Genomic DNA, 12,086 nt, shown 5'->3' on the forward strand with positions numbered 1-12,086 from the left:
GGGGGGGGGGAAGAGAGAGAGAGAGAGAGAGAGAGAGAGAGAGAGAGAGAGAAGAAAAAAGAGAAGAGAGAGGTGGGGAGAGAGAGGAGAGAGAAGGAGGAAGAAAGAGACAGAAAGAGAAAGAGAGAGGAGAGGAGAAGGGGGAGAGAAAGAGAATAGAGGAGAGAGAGAGGAGAGGGGAGAGAGAGAAGGAGGGAGAGAGAAAGCAAGTGGGAGACAGAAACACAGACAGACAGAGACAGAGAGAGAGAGATCATTCATCATGTATGGTTGAGATAACCTCTAGGGGGTCCATTTTAAGACTAAGATTCCAGTAGATCTATATTGAGTAGGAAAGGGTGAGAGTATGAGTCCTTTTCTTTAGTTTCTCTTCTTTTACTTTTTCCCCTTCTTAAGTCTATAGGTTTAGGGCTGGAAGGGACCTCAGAGGTCATCTAGTTCAGTTCCCTCACTTTGAAGATGAGGAAACCAATGTCCACAGAGGCTAAATGCCTGGCCCAAAGGTCACACAGGTAACAAGGAATAGATCTGGAATTTGGTCCCAGATCCTCTGACTCTAGATTCACAGCTCTTGCCATGCTACCCTGTTGCCTCTCATTCTCCTTTCTTCTCTTATCCTTCCTTTTCTCTCCACCATCCCTTCCCTCATCTCTTCTCAGCTCTCTCTTTCCCTTTTTTCTTTCCTTCAACAGTTTGTCCTTCAGGCTGGTAAGTTATTTATGAAGCCAATGACCCATTCTCAGGGTAGGGAGGGCCTGGTCCATATATCACTTTCAGAATACCTTCCTAGCTTTCTTGTTAGTAAAGTGGAGGATTATGGGAGTGCTGAAGAGGAGAAAATCCTAGGAAAGAACAAATATGAGGTTGGTGAGGGAAGGGCAGGGCAGGTATCTGTGTGGCCATTCCTATTCTTCTTGTCCTGGTTCTGCCATGATTCTAGAGACTAGGATCAGATGTCAAAGGTGGTCTCTGATGAATCAGTGTGGAGAAGCTAAGGCACAGGATCTAACCCTCCTTGTACCCCTAATACATGCTGGAAGAAGAGAGCTATGCTCCCCAAATTTTGTATATTTCTCCGCCATATCCTTGCCTGCCCTCTTCTTTGCTTTTTAACCCTTATCTTCTGTCTTAGTGTCAGTTCTAAGACAGAAGAGAGGCAAAGACTAGACAATTAGGGTTAAGTGACTTGCCCAGGGTCACACAGTAAGAATCTAAATCCAGATTTGAATCCAGGGCCTCTTGACTTCTACCCACTGTGCTACGTGACTGCCTTGACCACTCTTTTGTTCATTGGTATCACAGGATCCTGGGGAAGGCTAATCAATCATCTTCTCCAATCCCTTCCTTTTGCCAGAGCAGGAATATACATGATAGTATATTTTCCCATTTCCAATTACTTCTAATTCTGGTTCTGCCACTTTCTGGATGAGTAACCCTAGGCAGATCATTTAACCTCTTTGAACTCAGTTTTCTTATCTGTAAAATGGAGGTGATAATGCTTGCACTACCTAAATTATAGCGATGTTATAAGTAGAGTTTTATAAACCTGAAAGTGCTGAATAAGTGAGTTATTTATCGGCATCTCCTTCCTAGAGGCTTTTCTTTTAGCCTCCTCTCACTGTGCTTCCTTTTTGCCTTGATTATTCTCCATCACTTTTTCCCTTTGACTCCTCTTCAAAATATGAGTCTAGGGGGCTGGTAGGTGGCTCAGTGGATTGAGAGCCAGGCCTAGAGATGGGAGGTTCTGGGTTCAAATCTGGCCTCAGACACTTCCTAGCTGTGTGACCCTGGGCATGTCACTTAACCCCCATTGCCTAGCCCTTACTGCTCATCTTCTGCCTTAGAACCAATCACAGTATTGATTCTAAGACGCAAAGTAAGGGTTTAAAAAAAAAAAAAAAGACTTCTGAGATGCGACCTGAGACCACTGGAACAGAACAGCTGGTAGCCAGACTCAGCTTCCCTTTTCTCCTTTACACAAAGTGGGTGTATGGGGCGGCGCCCTCGGTTTAGGGCCTGTCAATGGGGCACAGAAGGGAAAGAGGAACAGCACAAGGGCCAGGGATCAGAGCAGGGAGGGGAGGAGAGAAGAGAGCCACACTAAGCCTCACATCAAGAGAAGAAGTAGGCAGAGAGGGGACAGGGACAGGGCCTCATATTTGCTCCTTCATGCCCTGAAGTCCGATAATGAAACCCTTGGTTTAAAGCACAGCCACCACTCGGACCTTACAAAATAAAGTGTTTGTTTATTATGAAATTAGAGATGGAGGCCCCTTCCCACCTCCCCCTTTCTCCCTTCCCAGGTGCTCCCCCCACCCCCTATCCCCGACATTCCCTTCCCCTTGGGACATGGAAGCACACGATGTGAAATGCTCAGAGTAGGCCAATAGCCAGAGCACCCCCAGGGCCATAGCTCCCCAGAGATGTGGCCTGGGGGGCAGACTCGGGGTTTTGGCCCCTTGGGCAAGGGCCTAGCTCCCTCTCCCCGCTGGAGGTCAGTTGGGCCAGGGTGAGGCCATGAATGATGGATGGAAACCATGCGGGCAGAATCTGTAGGGAAATGAGAGGAGAGGTAAAGGTCTGCACTCTCACGAATTTTGTCCCCAGTATGAAATGTTCCCTCTCACTTGGCTCTGCCCCAAGGGAGTAAGAGGTCTGTGGAGGCCCACCCCGGTCCCTCTGCCCAGCCTCATTGATGAAGGGGCAGTGTCCGCTCCCCAGCACCCAGCTCTGGGCCAAGCACTGACCTGGGGTGAAGTATTCCCCATAGGCGGGTGGGCGTCAGTGGCTGGAAGTTTTCTTGTTCTTGAGATGGGTGATGGAAAAACCAAAAAGCTGTTAAAACGTGGTCACAGAGACCCAGAGAAAACCACGGGGGACGTGGGCAGGGGAAACAGAGATAGATAGACGTAGGCTGTGTGAGAGAGACAGACAGGCAGAGTGGCAGGGAGAGACTCGGCGCGAGAGACGTCACATACGGCAAAGAGACACAAAGAGAGAGGAAGAAACAGAGGCACACCTGGGAAGAGAAATGCAGAGAATCCGAGAAGGAGTACACAAAGAGATGGTCAAAGGCAGAGAAAGCGAGGGAGGCGTGTCTGGACAAAGACGGAGGGAGCCGGAGGAAGAGGCAGAGGCACACAGAGAGAGACAGAGAGATACACACGGGGCAAGAAGTAGAGAAAAGAGACAGCAATCGGAAAAGGACCAGAGAGTTGGAGCGGAAGGACCAGTGGGCCCATGGGGGGGTGGTGGCTGCCCACTGGGCCCCGTGGAGCTCCCTTTTAGAGGGCATATATGTGGGCACAGCTTAGACGGGGGCTCCACAGAACAGGCAGGATTCGGACCAGTCCTCAAGGGGCGGGGGGCTCCTTTGCCCCATACAACTCAGCCAAGGTACGGAAAAGCGGCCCCCAGTCATCCAGGGGCTCGAGGGGCCCAGGGGGGCCACCTGCCTCACTGCCTGAGCCTAGGGAGCTGAGGGAGCCACAAGATGAGCCTCGGCCTTCATAGCCATACACCTGCACAGAGTCGTACGGCGGGACGCCGGGGTCCTCATCTGCCTCCCGAAGCCTCAGGGCCAGCAGCTGGGCTACGTCCGCAGGGCCAGGGGGCCGAGGCTGTCGAGGGGGCTGGGCCCTGGGCAACACGTCTCGGCGGGCCGGCGGGGCCGAGGCCGGCGGGGCCGCCCCGTCGGGGTTCTGAAGGGCCGTGATGTCGAAAGCCTCTGTGTCCTCCTCGCCACCCCCCTCGTCGTCATAGGTGATGATGTTCTCTCGGACGTCCTCCTCTTCTAGCACCATCAGGGCCTCTTGCTTCTGCCGCCGGAGGGCCACGAACAGTACCACCAGGGCTGGTGAGGACGCACAGGTCAGGTCCGGCCCGCCGCTCCGGGGCCGAGACCCGGGCCCCCCTCCGAGGGCTCAATCCCACCTCCTCTCCCCGACCCCCTAACGTCCTCCGGGGGGCCTCTTACCGAGCAGGGTGCCCACACAGGCGAGGATGGCGAGCAAAGCTCCCGTGCTGAGCCCCGCGGGGGAGAGCTGGGCCTCGGGCCTGCAGGAGGCCACAGAGCCGTCGGGCTTGCACCGGCAAATGCTCACGGTCACCGTCGCCGTGCTGCTCAGCGCCGGCTGGCCCCAGTCACGCAGCTCGATGGGGACCAGGTAGGGCTCCCGGCGAGGCAAGGCCAGGCGGTGGGGCAACAACAGACTGGCAGAACCGTCTGAGGGGACAAAGAGAGAAGGTGGCGGGAGGCCGACGCGAGGCGAGGCCCGCCGAAGCAGAGCCCGGCTCGGAGGCGTTCCACGCGGCGAGGAGAGCCAACAAAACACAGGTCCATCCGCACCTACTACCGTGGGTTCGGGGCAGCGGCCCGGCCTGGGGAAGTGGGGCAACAGAAGCGGCTAAAGGGCGGGCTGGGGGTGCGGGAAGGGCGCACGGCCAGGGAGGTGTGTGGGCGTCCCCTACCTCGATTGTCCCGGACGGTGAAGTTGGCGTCGGGGCCCAGGGGGCTGCTCAGCGAAACGTAGCTGCTGTTGCCAACTTCATCCCGGTCCAGAGCCCGGACGACCTGAACCAGCTGGGACAGGAGAGCAGGACTCAGAGGGGGGGCGGCGCCGAGGGACCCCGTGCTTCCTCCCGGCTCCTGGCCAGGGCACCCACTCACCTGGCCAGGGGCGGCCGTGTCACACACAAAGGTGTCGTAGGGCTCAGCCAGCTGCGGGGCGTTGTCATTCTCATCCAGTGTTTGGATGGTTACTTGTACCCGGGAGGCCTGCGCAGAACTGTCTGAAGCCAGAACACACACACACACACACACACACACACACACACACACACACACACACACACATTGGTTTTGANACACACACACACACACACACACACACACACACACACACACACACACAATTTGGTTTTGAGTTGTTTCTGTCTGACTCTTTGTGATGCCATTTGGGGTTTTCTTGGCAAAGACAGTGGAGTGGATTGCTGTTTCCTTCTCCAGCAGCGTACACACAGCACATGGTAAAATCTCACATACAATGTGTGCATGCAACACACATGTGTGTACCTCTAGGAAGCACAGAACACGCAGGGAACGTGTACTAAATAAACACGATACAGTATGCTGCGGCTTAGCAGGCACACAATATGCCTGTTGGTAGACAGCGTATGAGATACACATGGCAGACACACAATGATACCAGCCACACGTGTAGCGTGTAGCATGTGCAGGGACTGACCTCGCACAATACACAGACAGGAAGGCACAGGCACACACACAGCACCCAACAGCACCCACTCTCTGAAGAATCAGAGCCCCAGTCAGGAGCCGAACATCCCCACGGCTAGAGCAAGCCGCCGGGCACCGGCCATGGTTTCGTTTAGCCATCCTGACCTTGGAGAAGGGATGGGGTGGGACGGACAAGGGGGAGGCAGCAAGACTCGGGGACACTTGTGGCGTGAACGGAAGCCCTTTCACCTTTCCGTTAGTCGTGCCCCTCTTTCTCCCCACCTATTCCTTGACTCGTGCCCACCCAAACCTGAAAGAGCTGGTCAGACGGCCCGGAGCCATCGGCCTTTATGGGCTGTGAAACAACGGAGTGTCCTCTTCTTCCCTGCCTCCTACTCTCTTCTCCCAAAGCTGAGTCACCCCACTTCCAAAACCTGCCAAGCAGCCCTCTCTATCCCTCTCTGGCCTCTCCGCCAGCCTCCTCCATCTCTCTGAGTCGGGGAACCCCAGATCTGGCTCTGGGGAAATCTGCTCCAGGGAGAGCCTGAGCAAAAGAAGGGGGCACGAGAAGGGATCCCGTTTCTCAGGTTTGGAGCTAGGACACCGAGAGGAGGAGGAGAGGCAGCCCTGGGAAGCCAGGTGGCAGGGAGACAGAACCTCTGGACAGAGTCTAAAGGGGTGTCCCCCACTCGCTGCCAGGGGGTGCGTGTCTGATTGTTTCTGAGGTCAGCCTTGGTGAGGGCGAGTGGAAAGGTCTCACTGGGTCCCAGAAAAAGGGCGAGAGCCATCAGAGAGAAGAATGGGACACAACCTCTTTGACTCCATATTTGCACAGAAAGTTTTAGCGAGTATGATGGGGAAAAGGCAAAGGGATCCCCATGCACGAATGCACACCCCAGACAGACACAAACGCATGCATGCATCCATCCATCCATGCCCCAACACATACCGACACAGACACAGACATGCACATCTACAGACAACACACATGTACGGGGAGCGGGGAGCCGCGGGCAGGCCGCCACCCTCTCCCTCCCCTCCATCCCTGGGGGACAGACGATCAGGGCTAGGTCCTAGGGAACTGGGGGAAAGCAGAGCAGTTATGTAACAGGCAGGGAGGAAGGAAGAAGGCAGTCCTGAGGCTGCCTGGGCTGGGCAGAGGTAGGAATAGAGAGCTCCCAAGGGGGCTCTGGGAAGAAGCAATCAAATTGCCCAGACCGAGACAGATAGGAGAGGAGCCAGAAATACCACGCTCCACCCCCCAGAGCCACCCTGGGATACCAGCAGCCTGGGAACCCCACTCCCTGATCCCGCTTCCCCTTCTATCTGCCCCTCCCTAGGTCGCTCTGGATAGCTTCTGTTCGATTTGCAAACTTTCTGATGCTCTATAAATGCCAATGACTATTATACGGATAGTACACTGTGGCAGACAGAATGCTTGATTCGGAGTGGGGAAGAGCTGGGTTCAGATCCTCTCATGAACACTTATTAGCTAGATGTCTCTGGGCAAAACGGTTAACATTTCAGCCTTAGTTTGCCCATCTGTATAATGGGGTCTTATGATTGCACCTATCTCTTTCATGTTTGCACACCATAAAGAGCTGCATATTATCATTGTTCCTGGAAGCAGCAGCTGGGGAGGGGATGGGTTTTAGCATGCTTTCAGGGGAAGGCAGAGTCTGGGTAGAGCTAGGTGACATTGGGGAATGGGATGGCATCAATGGGGTATCAGGGCTGGAATCGGAGCTGAAGAAGATATATCAGGGGGGAGAAGTTGTTGGAGATGGGAAAAGAGCTTGTGGGCAAGATGGAATTCTGAGGATTGGGCAGCATCAGAAGATTCAGGTCATGTTCCTGGTCATGAAGCTAAGGCTAAGCGCGGACAGCAATCTTGCCGCTGCTTCCCTAAGTATTGCACTAGCAGTTCTTCAGATTCTTCCAAAATAAAAATCCTCCCTCAGTGCTTCCTGTATCCTCCCCCAACACCCATGTCTCTTCTGCCACCCACCTGGGGGACCCTGGCTCTCCTTAGCTCCTTCCTCTCCCTTACCAAGTTCAGTGGCCAAAACTGTGAGATTGTGCCAGGCTCGAGCTTCACGGTCCAGAGGCACAGATGTCCGGATGGTGCCATCCTGGGGCTCGATGGAAAAGCAGCGCTCAGGGTCTGAGTGGGGTAGGATGGAGTATCTGAAGAGAGAGGGACCAGGATTAGGGGCTTGGTTTCAGAGTACAAAGTATCTGGGAGGGAAGCTCGAGAACTGGTTTAATACTAATAACATGAACTGAAGTTTCTATTGTGCTTTGTTTTTATTTTTCCAAGCCTTTTCTTTCTTAGTAATGAGTCTAAGATGGAAGGGGAAGGCATATATGGGGTTAAGTAACTTGCCTAGTGTCACACAGCTAGTATTGTGCTTTCTTCTTTTCTTTTTTAACCTTTACCTTCAGCCTTGGTATCAGTTCTAGGATAGAAGAGTGGCAAGGACTAGGTAAATGGGGTCAAATGACTTGCCCAGGGCCATACATTTGGCCTTAAACACTTGCTAGCTATATGGCCTTGAGCAAGTCACTCAATCCCATTGTTTTTGTTTTTGTTTTTTTGCTTAGCCCTTGCCACTCTTCTGTCTTTGATACCAAGACAGAAGGTAAGGGTTAAAAACAAACAAACAAACAAAAAGAATAAATTAGCTTGCCAGATTCTATCCTTGCCAGAGTTGTGTCTATGGGAAATGGTAGAGAGATAGGCTTAGAGTTTGAGCTTTACCTGGGAAGGCTGGCGTGAGGAGAGAGTGGTGGTGTGGGCTAGGAGGAAGACGGCCAAGAGGGATGGAGAAAGGGAAAGTGGGGGAGTAACAGATGAGCTTCACTGTTATTGCAGTTTTGCAGAGGAAGGAGGCAAGGGTCCTCCTACCCTTGGGGCCAGAAAGAATATGCAGAGGGAAAGGGAAGCCCATTGAGGGACCTCCCCAAACCCAGGCTGTGCTTGGAGTCACAAAGCTCTTAGTACTAAGGATTGGGAATGAAGAGGTGTGGAAGTCCTAAGGGAGCCCAACCAGAAGCTTCTCCTACCTGAATAGTATTTGGGAAAGTGGATGCCTGGAGAGGAGGAGAAGGGCCTACAGGGAAACTGAAGGAGGTGAAAATCTGGGAGGCTTTTGGAGAAGGAAAAGGCCAAGAAGAAATGGAAAGTCCAGGAAGGCCAGGGACTAAAGGAGACACAGGGAATAGCAGGGACCAGAGGGACATTGGGTGAGAGGGAACAGGACTAAAAAGTCTTAAAAACTTGATATTAAATGACTGTGAGAAGCAAATGAGGAGCTGGCCTCTGAGCTGTCACTCACCAGTGAATAGGATGGGGCTGTGGCCCACTGAGCCTCACCTGATGGGGCTGGCAGGTGAATCGAGGTCCATGGCAGAGACATGGCCCACCAGGGTCCCAGGGGCACTGTTCTCAGGCACAGCCAAGTGGTACATGGAGTGGGTAAAGACTGGCGGTTCTGGAGCATCTTGGACTGCCACACGGACAGAAGCAACATCCTTGAAGGGCCCTCGACGCAGGTAGGCTGGGTCAATAAGTGTATTTGTGGCCTCCACTCGGAAGGCATAGGATCTTCGGCTCTCAAAGTCCAAGGGCTGAGTGGGAAGAAACACATCTGTAGAGGCTGGGATGGGACCCCCCCCCCCCATTGCCTCCCTCCTAAACTGGATAGTCTGGGATACTGCCCTGAGTCTGGAAGCCAGACATCAGGGGGTGATTCGCACTCCTTCCCTGGAGAGAATGGGAGCTCTGTGGTCTGGGAAGCATCTGGGGATCCATCAAGAATGACTCAATTAGAAAAGTAGAGATGTTCACAAGGGAGGGAAGCTGCACCCTCCCCTCCCAGGTGGCTAAGTAGGTGAATGTACATTTCAGGGAACCCTAGAATCTAGGGGTCTGCTTGTCAGAAGTGAGGCACACCTTTCGTATGGTGAGAAGCCCGTCTCGGCCTTGGGCATCGGTGCTGATACTGAAGGTCTCGGCCCCTTCTCCATCCAGGATGCTATAAGCCATGAGGGCGTTGTCTCCCAGATCAGGGTCTTGGGCACGAAGTCGGCCTACTAGGGCCCCTGGCCCTGCTGTCTCCACTACTGAAAACTGGTACAGGCCTTTGGAGGGAGGAGGGAACAGACTCAGAGCAGCCCCTTTTCCTTCCCCACATACTCCCATTTCCTTGAAGAAGAGAAAAGAGGACCCTAGGAAAACTCATTCCCCTTCTTCCCATTTCCCTAAAAAGCTCTCTCAAGTGCCTCTTTCCCACTCTTTATCCTGGTTTCTAGGGGACTTTAGGTGGGAGTCCTACTCCAAGGGCTTTCCCAGGTCCCCCCCTCCCTACCTCCCAAGTAAGTGGTAGGAGAGTGTTGATTCATAGAGACTTAGGGGCTAGGAGGTAGAAGTCAGGGGACAGACAGAGAGTAGCTTCCAGGCGCTAGCAAAATCCTCAAGGTTCACAGAAGGGGACTGGGAAGGGTACAGTTGGTGTTCTTACTCTGAGGAAATTTGGGGGGGTTGTCATTGACATCGCTGAGGGTGACAGTGACTGTGGTGCTGCCCGACAGCCCCCCCATGTGGCCACCCATATCCTTGGCCTGGATCACCACCAGGAACACTTCCTGTGTTTCTCTGTCCATGTTGGGGATGGCAGTCCGGACCACTCCTGGAAGGGGATGGGGTATGATGCTAAGTCAAGGGCATGGAGGAGGTTCATCTGATCCCCACCCTCACCCTCTTAACTGGGCATCCTTCAGATACTTCCCCTCTCTTGCTTGCAAAGCTCACCAGTCTGGGGATCCACAGAGAAGAAGGGCAGCCCATCCAGCACCGTGTACACCAGCTTGGCACTGTTCCCATAGCTAGGGTCATCAGCGTCTTGAGCTGTCACCTGAATCACTGATGTCCCTGCCAGGGAGTCTCCTGTCACCCCCAGCTCACGGGGGAGGGAAATAGGGGGCAGGAGTGAAGGATGGGATTGGATGGGAAAGGCTGAAGCAGATTAGATGGTAGAATCAGATGGCGGTCTGGGCAAACGGGCCATGGGGCAAGTGTCAGATGGTGGTCTGGGATGGGGACAGGGATGGGCCTTGGAGGCAGGAAAGGGGACAGACTAGTGTTGGGCACTGAGCACATGGGGCTAGGGGAGGGGGGTCCCTGGATTGAGGGAAGATCTTTTGAGATGAGGGAGGGAGAAGGCCCTTAGGAATGGGACAACCCTGGTCTGGGTTTAGAGATTTTGTGGCTTGGGAGTGAGTGGCTTGGGATGGGAGATGCTTGAGGAGTCTGGTTTATGCCTGAGGAAAAGGCAAGGGTCCCTCACCGACATTGGACATCTCCGGCACCGTGGCATGATAAGGCCCAAGGGGGAAGACTGGTGGGTTGTCATTGATGTCTTGCACTTTAATGATGAATTCAGAAGGTGGCTCTAAGGGCCGGTTGGAGGCTCGGTCCACAGCCTGGGCCAACAGCACATACTGGGCCTTTTCTTCCCTGTCTAGGCTCTTGGTGACATGGATATTGCCCGTAGCCTCATCAATCACAAACACAGTGCCTGCTCCTTCCCCTGTCAACAGGTACTTGGTTCGGCCCTCACCACGGTCCACATCTGAGTGAAGCTGTAGGGAACATGGAGCCAAGGGTCACACACAGAAGAAGGGCAGGGCCTCGAGAGCACAGTAAGGGGAATGGACATAAGGTATCAGAAGGCCCATGCTTGGGGACAAGGGTCTTGACCAAGGAGAAGGAAGGAAGTAACATGGGTCAGGCTGGGCCTGGGGTCAGTGGAAGGTGATTGGGAAATAGCATGAGAACTTTTGGGGAGGGAAGGGTTAATTCTTACTCTGCCAATGAGGACAGGTTCGGGGCCAGCATACTCCTCGATGACGAAGAACTGGTTCCAGACCCAGCTCCTTCTTGCCCGAAGCAGTGTAGGCCCCTGGCCCTCCCTGATACCAGCCCATGCTTGGGCTGGGGCAACCAGCCTCCCTGTACAACCCCAGCTCCCCAGCCAGGCCAGCAACAGCCGCAGAAAGACCCACATGCTTTGAACCTGGTTCTGAAGGCAGCTCAACCCAGGCTCCACTCACTGACCCACCGGCCCTCTCCCCACGGTGGTGCTGTCCATGTGGTGGGTGGGGCCGGCTGGGCAGGTGTGGGGGGGCTACCCCATCAGTCCAAACCTGCAGAAAAGGAATTGATCAGCAATTGAGAAGAGCGAGAAACCCTAAAATACTCCCCAACTGGACATACAGAGAATCAGATCCATTAGTAATCCTTTCTCACTATTCTCATTGCTAGTGGACTCAGTGCTAAGATAAGACCTTAAGGGTTTGGGGATAAAGGAACAGAAGGGATGGAAGAGGCTCCAACTGGAAGAGGTAAGAGGGAAGGAAATGGAGAACCCCAATGCCTTCATGACTTATACTGCCCTCCCCCCCAATCCTTCTTCCCACTTGGACTATTCCTCTATTCACCTCTGGCCCTTCAAGGTGCCAAATTTCTGGTCAGTCACACAGTGTAGCAGGAGAGCTGGAGAGAAAAAAGAAAAATGGGAGAAGGGGCCAGAATATGGGATCTGAAAACTCCTCATTCTGGGCTCTCTTCCCCTCCACTTGTGTCCCTCTCCAACACAGGGTGAGCTAGACTGTGTCTGACACCTTTCGGATCTCTGCCTTGGGAGCCTAAGGACAAGGGGCTGAGAAAAGGGGCTTGACCAAGGTGGGGTCAGGCTAACAGGAGCTTGGTTCTGGGGCGGGGGTGACCTCAGACCATCTGAAGGAGGGGGGGAGAGATAAAGGGGGTGGGGAAGGGAAGTAAAGCCAG

General features: G+C 53.8%; 1 protein-coding gene across 1 annotated transcript; it reads right to left on the reverse strand.

Moving 5' to 3' along the window:
• Positions 1-2,370: 2,370 nt before the first annotated feature.
• On the reverse strand, positions 2,371-11,304 carry CDH24 (cadherin 24). The gene is made up of 12 exons (XM_044662463.1): positions 11,104-11,304; positions 10,585-10,879; positions 10,050-10,169; positions 9,760-9,927; positions 9,192-9,379; positions 8,613-8,866; positions 7,287-7,423; positions 4,670-4,791; positions 4,471-4,582; positions 3,977-4,225; positions 2,748-3,853; positions 2,371-2,550 (listed from the first exon to the last, which is right to left on the reverse strand). Exons 1-11 carry the CDS (start codon positions 11,302-11,304, stop codon positions 3,354-3,356), a joined length of 2,346 nt encoding a protein of 781 aa, XP_044518398.1. The 3' UTR covers positions 2,371-2,550; positions 2,748-3,353.
• Between the last annotated feature and the right edge of the window lie 782 nt (positions 11,305-12,086).

This window comes from Gracilinanus agilis, chromosome 2, assembly GCF_016433145.1.
Source record: "Gracilinanus agilis isolate LMUSP501 chromosome 2, AgileGrace, whole genome shotgun sequence".
Classification (NCBI taxonomy): domain Eukaryota; kingdom Metazoa; phylum Chordata; class Mammalia; order Didelphimorphia; family Didelphidae; genus Gracilinanus; species Gracilinanus agilis.